We start from the raw sequence: 14,155 nt of genomic DNA on the forward strand, positions 1-14,155 counted from the left end.
CTAGATGCACCTTCAAATGTTTCCTGGGAGTTTTCCTGTGAACCCCCAAATTGTTGGCAAAACCTGAAACTTCCCATGGGCGGCTTTTGTTGGGATTTTTGGTGCAGGATGGTGAGTTGCTGGGGCACGGCTTCGCCTGCTCAGCATGCAGTCAATGTGGCATTATTGCACCAACCGAGCACAGCGAGGAGGAGTTTTCCAGTGGAACTGCACGCAGAAGTGTCCATGTATCTCAGCGCGCTTGTTTAAAAAGGCAAACCACATGTTGGAGAGTTGTGTTATGACATTTCCTCCTGGATCTTTTCCACTCGTGCCTCAATTCAATTCAATTTCATTTATATAGCCCAATATGACAACAATAGTCATCTCCATGGGCTTCATACCGGTAATTACACAGTTCTGCTGCAGCAGAGGTCTTGTGGTTCCAGGTTTTGGGAATTAGATTTATTCAAAAGACCTCTCCAATTTTACACACTTTTTGTTAAACGGACGAATACAGCTGACAAGTTGGAGGAGAAGAGTCTGTGTGTCTCAGAGACAATAGAAGACCGGGGCTTCTCAGATTGTGCAGGAAGCCTCGAGCTGCCATTGGTTTGAACCGGTTCAAACATGCTTTCTGACACACTCAAGCTCAGAGACAAACTGGGGGCTCATTCCATACAGGCCACTCATGTTACGGCCTGCTTTTAGAGCAGAGGAAAGAGGGGCTCAGGGGGGGATGTGGGCGGAGGACTGGAGCTGCAGAGGGAGGGCAGAGCAGACAGAAAGAGGGCTGGGGCTCAGTCATGGGGCGGAGAGCAGGAAGGGCTTCAGGCGTTGGACCGCGGTGATAAGCAGAGCTGGGGAGTTTGTGACCACGTGATGAAAAGAAACGCAAGAGGTGAAGATGGGCCTGCTGGAGGAGGATTGGTTCAGGTTTGAGATCAGCTGCTGTTGATCCAAGCAGGAAGAGAACTGGTTTGTGGGGGGAGTAGGGGAGTCAGGGCTTGTCTGAACAGAAAGAATGACTCAGAAAGCTTGGCCTCACTATTCCTAGGGAGAGGACTGAAACGACGTCAGAACAAGACGGAATGAAGTAAAAGCAAAGGACCAGAGAGCAGCACGCTGGTGTCAGAGTGAAGAAGAGGGGAGGTGAAATCTGAACTCCCAGCCAGCAGCACAGACAGAGAACCAGGGCTGTGAGGAGGGCAGACAGGAAAACCCAAGGTCAGGGGCCGAACCAGGGGCATGAAGAGACATCCCTTAAACGAACTCTTTTCCATGATGATTACTTTTCTCTTTGTGGGGAGCCTGCTGACCAGTCTGGGCTGGTACATGGTGGACAGCAAGTAAGTTCCCTCCTGAAAAATGTCTGCTTTGCTGCAATTACAGATGCAGTTTCGAATACGTCTTTTTGAGCAGTTTGGAGTCTCTGTTTGTTATCACACCACAGAGACACACACACCCTCCCCAGCACTTCATGAAAGAGAAATGATAGACTAAAACATGCCGTGAAGCACAGCGGCAGCCAAAACACTGTGTTTTCATTCTATTCTGTCATGCATGTCAGTTTGAGCCCAGCTATGAATAATAGTAGATAAAACTGTCATCAAACTGAGAAGAGCTGTGAAAAGAGCGAACGCGGTGGTCCAGCATCAACAAAAGCATATGAAAACAGAACAATGTCATGAAAAATGTTTATTTATCCTCCATACAGCACATGCCATTAAAAATGCAAAGACTTGTGGCCTCAAAATAAAAAAAATAGCAAAGATTTTCACTTAACAAAAGACTGATTTCAACTTTTTATGGATTCTTTAAATTTTACATTCTATTTTTTGTCCTACCTGACTCTGTTTCGTCTGCATTGTTAGGTTCTGGTCCTCAAGAGATCTAAAACAGGAAGAGGAAGCACATCCAAAGAAAGTCCTACCACAGTCTGTGCGTTGCTGAAATATAACCAGCTTGCGTGCAAAACAATACCTACAGGAAATGAATATCTATTGATGCAGACAAAGTTATTTAAATAAAGTATTCAAAATATCTTACATGTTAGGACGAAGAGCGTTTACAGTCAATACCTGCTTCTTATGTCACTTCCGTCTGTTTCTTCTTTTTTATTTGTATTTCTTCGTGTAATGTACATCCACTTCTGCCTCCTCAGAAGAAAAGCTCCGAAAGTTGCCTGACCCCTGCAAAAATTGCGAGTGAAAACACACCACCAGCAGCTTTTTTAGTTTAGTAACCTCCTCTTGTGTAAAACAATTTAAAAATTAAGTTCAACTAAAAATGAAAGTTGAGTTGCGAGAATTAGATTTCCTTTTACAGTATTGAGTATCTTCTGTTACCACCAAAATATAATTTAACAGGATAATCACACCTTTTTAAGTTGACCGCTGATTTAAAAACATAGTTTCAACTAGTTTTTTAATTTAGCTGAAATACGTTTTTGTTGTATTAAATTTTATACAATAATGATGAAGTCAAGTTTTTGATTTTCAATAGCTTTTTTTATGGCATTAATACAATAAATTACCTGACAACATGAGTGCTTGGCATTTAAATGTTTAATTTCAGCGCAAAATATAAAATCCCCCTACAAAATAAAAGCTCTGCCCCTAAATGCTCACAATTTTTAAATTGAACAGTGACATTTAGGTTTAAACAAAGCTATTTGCTTCAATGTTAAACTGGAGTACCAAATGTGTTACATGAGTTAAAACTCTGCCTTTTAAATATACTTTTGTTTTAAAAAAAATTAACATTTCACACATTCCTGGATGTAAAGACATTTTAAAACCTTTTGACTGAAAACAAATATTTCGGTAACATTTGGAACTGCACAACATCAACAACATGGTTGCCTTTTCATTGGTAAACCATCTGTAGTATTAAAAAATGGTCCTGTTCTAGGCGCTCATTACTTTTGCACTGGGTTTCTGGCCATCAAAGCCAAATAACAACTTATGAAATCCATCAAAAGTGCATTTAAGTTTCTTTGCTCAGATTCCGAACATAAAGTATCCCCATCAGTAAAGCACAGCTCCTTGGTATATGTCTTGAACATCCATCATTTTTGTTCCCTCTATCATAATGACTGCTTTCTTGTTTGACTGGATGGTCTGGTTATCAATGGTTCCAATCATCATTTTTTCATAAAGTACTGCTTCAAACCCGTCTCTGTCCTTGTAATGTTCGTGGCATCATTTTAAACATGAAACAATCCAGGAATGACTAGGTGTCAAATAGAACTTGCTTTTAGGCTATATAATGTGCTGAGTGAACCTGTCTGAAATGTCATGTGTGGCAGTTACCAAGACTTAAATAGACTTGTTAGCAAGTGACTGCTTTGAAGCAGGCGTTTCTGATGAGGGCAGTTTTATTCTTCTTTTTCTTCTTCTTCTTATTAGTAGAACTAATTGTGGTAGTAGATGATTTGTACATATTTATTAAAGGGCCCATATCACATGTGTCAAACTCAAGGCCAAATGTGGCCCATCATGTTATTTCATGTGTTAGGAAGAAGAGCGTTCACAGTCTATACCTGCTTCTTATGTCACTTCCGGCTGTTTCTTCTTCTTTTTTTTTTAGTAATGTACATCCACCCCTGCCTCCTCAGAAGAAAAGCCCTCCGAAGTTGCCAGACCCCTGCAAAAACTGCGAGTGAGAACACACCACCTCCAGCTTATTTCATTTAGTAACCTCCTCTTGTGTAAAACAATTTAATAATTGGTACATTTCCATGTTTGGGTCACAGTGAGAACATCATGAAAGCTTTAGAGCTGTATTCTGAGCCCTGGAAGAAGCAGGAGGACAACTACCATCAGTTCAGGTAACAGAAAGCCTCTCTTTGTCTTGCATGGTTATTATACACCTCCAGGCTGTAAATACCATAACTCTTGTGTGTCCCATGCAAAACGCTAAAACCTCATGGGACTCACATGGCCGTCTGATCTGAAGCATTATCTTTAGGCCAGTCCTGAAACTTTAAAAGAAAACAGCAAAATTGTGACTGCGGTGGTCAAACCACGCTAACATTGACCATGTCATCTTCTTATAGACAAAAGGATCACCCAGCTAAATATGAGAAAATAAGAATGGGAACAGTCTTCTTTTAGATCAACTTCTATGGTCAAACATCCATTTTTCATTTGGATTTTGTAGTAATCCGCGTAAGGGTGCATTCGAGAACCAAAAGAAACACAAGTTTTCATCAGAAAGGCTTTTCCCACTATCTTTGGACAGTATATCCCTCTTTCAGTTTGAGTGTCTGCGGTGTTTTAGGTCTCAGCTCAACAGCAAGTGTCATGGACTTGAAAAGGCCATCATCACCCAGGCCAACACGCCGCAGGGAACCAAGCTTGTTTACGATGCGGAGAGGAAGAGGACTCTGGTGGTGAACGCAGAGGTTTTCAACACCTTTATCAAGGTCGGCTCCTCCTTTCTTCCTTCCTTTTGTTGGTTTCTAAACTATTACTTCAGGTTTATTTGAACTGATGTAAGTAATCAGGGAATCATTAAGCTGGGACATCACTAAAACTTGTTGCTTTATCTCTGGGTCACAATGAAAGAACACATCTTTAACTGAATCTACTGGCTTGCAGCCGGCACTAATGTACTTTTATGATCACACTTCAATATTCTTTTGATCTATTGTAAAAGTGTTCCCAGTGGCAAGCTTGTTACACGTGGCCCTCCCAGCGTATTTTCTACATCACAAAAACGCTCTGTTTCCGTCAGCAATTTTTAATCTACTCCTGATTCACAACGATTTGAATAAAGCAATACTTAGAAAAATGAAATTTTGATCTTAAGTTTTCTACATACAGGTCCTCCATGATCAGAAAAAAGCCACAAGAACATGTTCAATTAATAAAAACAAAGTTTCATCGGAGTGGGTCTTTAACTGGAGGTCCTCTTTAAAAATTCTAAAACTAATGGAAAATAAAGTTTACAATCTGTAAAGCTCAAAGATTGGGTAATTTCAGTCCAATCCCCAGGTTAAGAGAACCATGTCAAACATTTTACAAAAAATAATTGGCTAAAATCTTATTTTAATCAACTTTGACTTTTATAAAAAAAAGTGCAGTATTTTCCTAATAAAAAGGTAATTTAAAATGCATTGCATAAATATTGTGATCGCCGGTGCACTTGCAACTTTAATCTTGAATCAGTAAAACATGCCCCTTCATGTTTAAGGCTTGTTTCTAGCATATACTGACCAGAGATAACTTTATGTGCACTGACTCAGCTGAGGGACTTTTATGCTATATCATGCAAATCACAAATATTTTGTTTTCTATATAAAACAAGCTGCAGTTTCAATTTAACTTCAGTTTCTTTTGTTAAATGATTATAAAATTAGGAATATTGAACAATGATTATATGAATGATTGTCTGTTTATCAATTTTCTAGAAGGCATTACACATACTAGAAGTTTTACTAAATAGATCCTCCATTGATAAATATTTATAAAGAAATCATGCAGATCCAGCTCTTTGTCAACACCCATTCACTAACTTTCTCAGTCTGTTAAGGTTTGTGAGTCAGCCTTTGTATTTCTGGTGTGAGACTGCCTTTGTTCCCATCAGAACGGCGGTGAAGGAAGTTTGGATTTTTGTGCTTCGATTGTTGCTAGGGTAACGTGAAGCCATGTAAACAAAACTTATTGCATTGGCGATTATGAGCATAAATACAGAAATAAAAAAATACAGAAGCTGTTTTTTAATGTCGCTACAAGGAGTTACAGCTTTTACCTTGATTTAACTGTTTCCAAGCAGTTACACCAGTGTTTCACCGAGCACATGTTACGGGGGTCTTTATGGTCTGATTTATGACATTTTACTCGTATTTCTTCAGACAGAGTAAAGTATTTTTATTTAGTTCTACATTTTTGAAAGTCAAGGAATATCTATTGCTGTCTCATGCATCACTCAGGGGCTTCAAACTATGAGGCTGATAGCTATTTGACAGAAAATGAACTATAATACAGTAATTTTGATAAAGAAGCAGCTTTACATCACATTAATATCTATAAAAAAGTGTGCATTTTATGTGTAGTCTATGCCAGAAATTGTATATAAAAACACTCAGGTTTCCCACTTCAGAGGTGTCCTTCATACTTTTATTGGCTTTACTCTGGTAAAGCCAAATTGCTTTAAAATGTAGGGAAGTGGATCGTACCACTCTATATTAAGGAATTTGAAAATAGACATTGTTGAGCATTGTGTAAGCTTATTTTACAATTACAATTTAACTAAATGTGTAGCTCAAATGCTTTAGCCCTTTAAATATAAGTATTTTTAGTAACAAAGATTTTGTTTTAGAAATTTCTATCTTATTGTGTATTTTAGGGGAAAAAAACATGAATAAAAAAGAACTACCATCATCTGTTTGATTTTTCTTTGGGCTGAAAAAAAATAAACCACCTGCAAATCATGAAAAAGAAAAACATAAAGTAAAAATTTAAAAATTCAAATTACTAAGATAACCAATGTTTTCCTAAAGTCACAGTGACTTGCACACAAGAAAGTAAAAAAAAATGTTTCCTTAAACACTCCTTTTCCTTGCAAGTTAAGAAAAGCAAAAGTGAAGCTGTCATCTGACAGAATAACTTGTATTTTGATGATTTAATTAAGAATAAGAAAAAGAGTAGGTGGGAACCAGTTTGGAAAAGGGCTGGTTAGTATGAGCAGACAATTGATAAGTTGAAGGATTTGTGCAAAAATGGATTCCTTTGAATGATGATTAAAGTAAAAAATATTGATTTTTAAACATTACTCTAATTTCTTTTTAAATCATTTCTAAATAGAAAATTTTAGAAATGCAAAAACAGTTTTGCTTGACTTGCTGTGAGGCTGAACAGCTAATCAAAATGATCTCACCAGCTGCTTCAACACACACGACTCTCACGGTTACAGCAAACGTGACAGATTTTCTAAAAGCCACCCTATTTTAGACCAACATGAAGACCATCTCACATAATCATGCAGTCGAGCACATTTTGTTTAAGCAAAGAACATAATGGAATATTTACTTTTAAGTTCTTCAACCTAATAAGAAAACAGATTATAACACTGCTCCTTAATTATTGTGCCTTTAAAGCTCAGATTCGCCTTCACCCCTGGCCTTTGACATTAGCCAAAATTTGCCAAATTTGGAGAAATTGTTCTGTCTTCAAATCATATTTCTTTAGTTCTTTTCATTTTGATTTTTCATGGCACTTGTGTTTTTTTATAAAATGCTCAGGATGGTATTTTGAACGTTACATCTCCAGTGACACATCAAAAACTGGAAACCTTGTAAAACAAAGAAAAATTCAATATTTTTCATTGCATATGCAGAAATACAGGAACATTTTAAGATGACAGGAAACAAAAGTAATGAAAAGTTACTAGAGAAGTAAGAAAACTGCACTTACAGTTTTAAAATCGCGGAAAAAAGACCAAATGATGAATGATGAAGCCAAAGGAAATGTTTTTTTAAAGTCACTGAAACTTTGTTCCTGTTTAACATCAGGATTTTCTCTTGTTGGCTGGAGGCACTCTGAGCGGAGGTGAAATCTCTACTTGTGCCGTCAGATCTTTTTTTCCTGTATTTCAGAGAAATAAGTACAGGCTGCATACATTATAAGATGTAAAAAAATAAAATAAAATAAAAACTGGGTTGGCACCAACAGAGCAAAGTCCTGGAAGACTATGACGGGAGTTACTAAAACAAAAAACAGAAAACAAAAATTCCTTGACCTTAATGAGGAGGAAAAATAGTAATTGTATTGTATAAACGCTGAAAAACAAAGTTATCAGAGTGTGTTAAACCCATTAAAAAAATCTCAAAGAATAAAATGTGTTTAAACGACTACTGTGAAAACAAATTAATTTACCCAGCTGGGATCAATAAAGTATCTTTATTTTATCTTATTTTAATGCCTTTAGGGTTAGGGTATACAGTAGGTCAGCAAGAGTCAAGACTGTTAGTTGATGATCTCACAACCAACAGTTTTTTTGGGAAAGTTTTAGACCAAACTGATAAAATTCTATAAACGTTTGCCATTTAAAGGATGAATTCTTAAATTTGCGCAAACAGTTTTTAACTCAAAATTGAACATAAACGTAAAATAAGTTTATATAAATCGAACGTTGACAAAAACATTTCACAAACCTTTGCACAGTTATAAACTGAAAAACAATAAAAAGAAGGAAAAAAAGAGAATTGTTGGAGTTAAAATTGTGTCTTTTTCATGGAAACACTGAAAATGATTGATAAGATTAGAACTGTTTAGTGTCCAAGTGAGAAAAATATAATCAGGTTCCTGAGGCTACTTCTGCTTATGGTTGAAGCTGATATATAAAAAAAGAGTTTGATCTATCAGGAGAGAAAAATCTAAGATAAGTTTCAAAGATAATACTGCGTCTTTCGGTCACAGCCGGTGACATATAGTTGGTTGGTTGTTGGTTGTTTTTTCCTAAGTAAAAAAATTTGGATTCATAAATATATTTTTTCCATCATTTTGATTTCATGAACTCTGACAGTAAAAGTATGAATTTCAGTTTTTGGCAGTGTAGCGATGGTTGGCAGCGAGACAAAAAGCTTCTCATGCCGACCTTTTTCTCTTTGATCAGGAAGCGTTTCACAGGTAGCTTTATTGAAAAGTAACTCTTTAAGTAGAACAGGATTTACTGCCTTGCACCTTCACCTTTGATTGTTTTACGATTGTTTTTAATTTCATTTTATGTATCTTATTCTCAATCTTATGTTTTTATATACTTATTATGTCTTTAATTTTAGCATCTTGTCATGATTATAGCCCCAGTGTTTCCTGTTTGGATCTCCTCGGCCTGGGCTTGCCGGTTTGGTCGGTGGTCGTTGCTGCAGTTGTCGCCCTTGCTGGGGCAGCTGGAGTTTAACTTTGCAGCCTCACAGCTGTGAAGTGGACCCGGTTGCTGTCCCAGTTTGGGGGGTAACTGTGGCGATGCTCCTATGGCCAGGCTGACTCCTGGTATGAGGAGATTCCAAAATACTGTTTCCTCACAGCAGAAACCAACTCTTACATTTCTTTTAGAAGTTACATAGTCATTACTCATTGTACGTGGGGGTGATGGGTCGTATGTTTTAACAGAGGGGAGTGAGAAAGGTGAAGGGTGGGTTGGGTTTTTACTGTAATATTGTGAGTTTTTTGTTTTAAATATTAAAGCGCTTCAAGCTGCGCAATGCATGAGAAGCGCTATTTTATAAATATAGTTTGATTTGATTCAATTCGATTCGATTTAATTTGATTTGATTTGATTTTATATCATTTGATTTGATTTGATTTGAAACAAAAACATTTCCCAGTTTAATTCAACGTGCTACCTTTCAAATAGGTGAATGAAACATGACAACAAACTGAAACATATCAAACTTTCACTCTAAGGTTGGCCCTGGATCAGGAAATGGTTCTTTGTACAATGGAGCAAACAAAGAGGAATATTCTTCCTCTCAGACCTGTTACTTCTTCTTAAAGAAGCTCTTCTATCCTCGACTCATTACTTATAGTAATGTCACACGTACAAAATGGTTATTTGTACAAAAAACTCATGTCAGTATCCTTAAACAGTCAGACTGCAACCTCTCCACCACGACCAAAGAGCTGTCATAGGAGACAAGATGGACCTGAACAAGACTGGGATGAACCAGTCTACAATGAGCAGCAGCTTGGGAAATGATCAACTTTTTCATCAGTTATTAGAAAATGGAAGAAACACTGACAATCTCTGACCACCTGGAGGTCCATGGAAAATCTCACCTGATGGAGAACAAATGATCAAGAGAATTGTGAGGAAACAGCACAGAACTACATGGGGGAAGTGGTCAATGATCTGAAGAGATCTGGGATCACAATAACAAAGATTACACACAATATCTTTGTGTGGATTCATATTCTGCAGAGCTCTACAGGCCCTCCTGCTTAACCCTTGTGCTGTCCTAGGCACTGTAACGTTGGGAGTTGGGTCATCTAGACCCAGTAGACAGTGCGCTGAACCTTTTTTCTTCAATGATTTGTGATCTTCACTGTGTCCATGGATTACATGATTTCCACCTTTATCCACCTTTGTCATGGTAGGGAGAACACGTCAATGTAAGGCATCTAAGATAGCGCAAGGGTTAAACCAGCCTAAGGATGACCACCTTAATGATCCAGACGAGGATTGGGGGTGCTACAAAGTATTGAGATGAAGTTTTGTTATTGACCAAATACTTGTTTTCTGCACCATCGTACAAATTAATTCTTCAACAATCAACAATGTGATTGGCTTGATTCATTTTTTGCATGTTGTCTCAAACAGTTGAAGTGTCCACTTTTGAAGTAGAACAACTTGCTGAATCTGTTACTCCTTCATACTTTTTTGCTCCACTTCACTCCTCTGCGACTCCATCGCAGTTTAATCATTAAGCCGGTTTTACTGGTCATATCATTTCTTATCAACAAGGCTATGCTTACTTTTTCTTATCAGCAGTACAGGAACCCCATCCTAGTGTTATTGCTGTGTGCAGATCATGACAGCAAAGGGATGCTATAACTGATGACGTGCAGTGAGGTGTTGCTGTGTTTGGTCAAATATGTACATTGACCAAATTTATGGAAAAGATGACTAACTGTGTTAACCTTCAGAAACTGATGACTTTTATAAGCATCAGAAGGTATTTACACGTCTGTGTCACTGTAAACTTCTTTAGATCCATGGCTACATTTATGTTACTTCTGCATTGATACAATTTCTTGTAATAAAACAAGAAAACTGAAAAAAAGAAGGTCATGCTGTCATTCTTTTATTTCTCTAAAGGAAATAAACTAAAGTTCGTTTTTGGGGGTTGAGTTCTGCTTTAGGAGTCTAATTTTAGGAGTGTGTTTGCTCAACATGAGAGTTTTGAGCTGAGAGGCGCTGAAGTTTACGTTTGAGGAACAGAGCAGCAAAGTTGTGTCTGCTCTGTTTCAAAGAAGTTGCCAAATGTGGCAGCTGGACATTTTTTTTTTGTTTTTGCCTGAGCCAAATCAATATTTGGCAAAAAACTTTGTAGAGTAGACATTCAAAACCCAAAATTCTTATGACTTTTGTGTATTTTTTTTGAATCCAGGAAAATCCCTTCCCAAATAAAACCTGGGACACCTGCGCAGTTGTTGGAAATGGCGGGATTTTGGCCAATAGCAGCTGTGGAAAAACAATTGATTCAGCTCAGTTTGTTATCAGGTGAGGAAGGTAAAAAACTAGTTCAGTTGACAACTTATTTTTATTGTATATAAACTTAAAATGTTCTTGTTGTTGTTTTTGTTTATATTTTTTTGTTTAGATGTAACCTACCTCCTCTGTCAAATGGGTTTGAGAAGGACGTTGGCATCAAGTCAGACATTGTCACAGCAAATCCAAGCATCATCACAGAGAAGTCAGCGAACAAACAATCTCTTGCTGTCCTTATCAACTGTCTGTGGCGGATCTTTCTTCATTGAAGCTGTTTAATTTCAGGTATTTTTCTCTGATGCGACATCGACGACCGTTTGCAGAGGCCATGCGCATCTATGGGAACTCCATGGTGCTGCTTCCTGCCTTCTCCTTCGGTCACAACACTGCTCTGTCTATGAGGGCATTTTACACCTTAGAAGACTTCGAAAGCTCTGCCAGGGCGGTCTACTTCAACCCCGAGTATCTGAAGAATCTGGCCAACTTCTGGCGCTCCGAGGGCCTAAAGTCGCCACGACTCAGCACAGGGATAATGATGGCGAGCATCGCTCTCGAGGTCTGCTCAGAGGTGCATCTCTATGGATTCTGGCCCTTTGATGTTCACCCTTACAGCCACCAAGGCTTGACGAACCACTATTATGATGACAGAAAGGCAAAAAACAAGTTCCATGCCATGCCAACTGAGTTTAACCTATTGTTGCAGTTGCACAGGAAGGGGGTGCTCAGGCTCCATCTGGGTGACTGTACACCAGATGAAAAGTGACATGATCGGTCAAGAAGCAAGAGTGCCTTCTCTGCAAAAACAGCTTTTTTATATACTATTTCTAGTCAAATGAACGTATGAAACTTGATTTTGGACTAAATGACCTAGCAGGTAACATTTTCCAGAGATACAATCACATTTTTTAGAAAATATGTCCTGAATATATATATACATATATATATATATATACATTTTGTAACAGACAACAGAAAAATGTCAATAGAACAAAAGAAATAGCAAAAAATTCCACAAAACCAGGGGAACTTTAGCTATTTTTAAGAAATGTTTTGTTTAAAAAACAATACCATAAAATAATGTTTTACATCCATTGTAATAATTTGATATGAGTTTTAAAAAATGGCTTTGCAGAATTTACTGCATGTCTATAGAATTTAGTCATCCATTCAAACCAAGTGTCACAAGTTGAAGCTTGTGAATAATGTAGCCCCAAATTGTTCATAATAAAAAAAAATGACCTTGTGCAATCATACAAACAACCGATAAATATCTAATAAATATACAAAAAGATCATGAAATTATGAAAAACCTTATTGGTTGATTGTGTGATTGTACAAGGTCATATTTATATATATATATATTTTTTTTATTTATGAACAATTTGGGGCTACATAGTGAAATGTGTCCATAATGCAATTTGTTAACAAAAAAATGTTCCTGTCTATGTCAGAGGGAGATTTTTTGATTTTACTATATGTTTGTGAGTCGGTTTTGGGCCTTATACTAATGAATTGCTATTAATTTTTAAACAAAAAAAATGAAGGTATTTTGTAAAAAAAAAAATCAAAATATGTTCTGTTTGTGCAGGCTGTCTGACTAAAAGGGTCATCGTGAAAACATCAGCACACTGAATGTAAAGAATGTTGGGCTTCTGGATTCTGATTTTTTATTTTCTTATTGAAGGAGACGTGTTTGGAAACTGTTTTTGAATGTAAACCTGCTGAAATTACACTGTGAGCTGGCAGCGGGAATCTTTGCACTGACAAACCGGAGGCTTACCCTGGACTCCACATCGCCTCTGTTACAGACTGTTGTATCCCCCCACCCTTCTGCCGGGTGTCAAAGAGCTGTTTTATCACACTTTGGCACATTATTAACTGGGAAACAAGCCCATCTAGGGGGCTATGTTTATGAAGTATGCACTTACTGGGAAAATTGTTGCAGATTTGTAGCAACATTTGATGAATCAACTGACTTTTGAAGAAACACGTTCAATGACCAAGCTTATCGAGACTTTGAAGTGAGTTTACACATGTTATAGGACCCATGAGTTGGATTTATGTGGGTATTTTGATGTATGGGAGGAAAAATGAAGGTGTACGGAATAAATAATGAAGGGAGAAAAGTTGTCTGCTTCAGTCACTGTGGTGGAATTAACTTCTTCTGTTTGGCTGCAAAAGCTTATCTCAGATGTCAAAGATTTGAAGATTCAGTGTCTCCAATTGGTGCCCAGAAGCTGTTCCAAAGAATGCTGCCCTTTAAAAAGCACATTTCTGCGGCATTTTTCTTAGAGTTTAGAGACCCACTATGATCATCTTTTGAGGTATTTTCAAAGCATTAACAGTGGTCTTTTATTTATGTTTATGCAGTTTTTAGCCAAAAAAAAACCCAATCATTTTCTAAGACATAGTTACTGCAGAGTTACAGTAGTTTATAAGTAATCTTCCTCTGATTTATTATTTTTATTGAAGGAGACGTGTTTGAAAACTGTTTTTTTTTTTTTTATGTAAACCTACTGGAGCTGGCGTGGAGGAACCCTGCTCCCCCTTCCACTACCCTTTGCTGAGAGAGGATCCAGAAGATCTTTTTTTTTTCAAATTTCAACCAGTGGGACTCAGAGATAAATACCTGTATACTAGACAGTGTAGGTGAAGTTTTCCAGATTCCTTGTGTTTCTTGCAAGATAATCAAGTGTAAATGAAATATGTGTACAAACAAACAAGAATTAATTGTAAATCCATTCACATTTTAGGTGCATATGGTTCACCTAATTTTGTTTTTCCACATGAAAATAATCCACAGGGATCATTCTTAGAAAATTTTACTCTGGTAGAAAAAGTATGGTCACACGTCTTTCCAAAATTCTGTGTTTCTACACATTTGACTGGAATGATAGCTTGTTCATTTTTTTGCTGCCATCATATGTGTGTTGTCCGCTTTGATGGACGTGGTCGTTAC

The 14,155-nt window shown here is 37.4% G+C and overlaps 1 protein-coding gene across 2 annotated transcripts; it reads left to right on the top strand.

The window, feature by feature from the left end:
* Positions 1 to 786: 786 nt before the first annotated feature.
* On the top strand, positions 787 to 13,322 carry st8sia6 (alpha-2,8-sialyltransferase ST8Sia VI). 2 transcript variants are annotated; one of them, XM_020704952.2, is made up of 8 exons: positions 787 to 957; positions 1,037 to 1,328; positions 3,571 to 3,642; positions 3,737 to 3,811; positions 4,264 to 4,408; positions 11,096 to 11,208; positions 11,309 to 11,401; positions 11,482 to 13,322. In XM_020704952.2, the coding sequence occupies exons 2-8, from the start codon at positions 1,228 to 1,230 to the stop codon at positions 11,957 to 11,959; spliced, it is 1,077 nt and encodes a 358-aa protein (XP_020560611.1). In that variant the 5' UTR covers positions 787 to 957; positions 1,037 to 1,227; the 3' UTR covers positions 11,960 to 13,322. The 2 variants fall into 2 exon arrangements, with proteins under 2 accessions (XP_020560611.1, NP_001098375.1); NM_001104905.1 differs by lacking the exon at positions 787 to 957 and having other exon boundaries at positions 1,228 to 1,328; positions 11,482 to 11,959.
* The last annotated feature ends 833 nt before the right edge of the window (positions 13,323 to 14,155 follow it).

This window comes from Oryzias latipes, chromosome 8 (genome assembly GCF_002234675.1).
Source record: "Oryzias latipes chromosome 8, ASM223467v1".
In the NCBI taxonomy this organism is placed as follows: Eukaryota; Metazoa; Chordata; class Actinopteri; order Beloniformes; family Adrianichthyidae; genus Oryzias; species Oryzias latipes.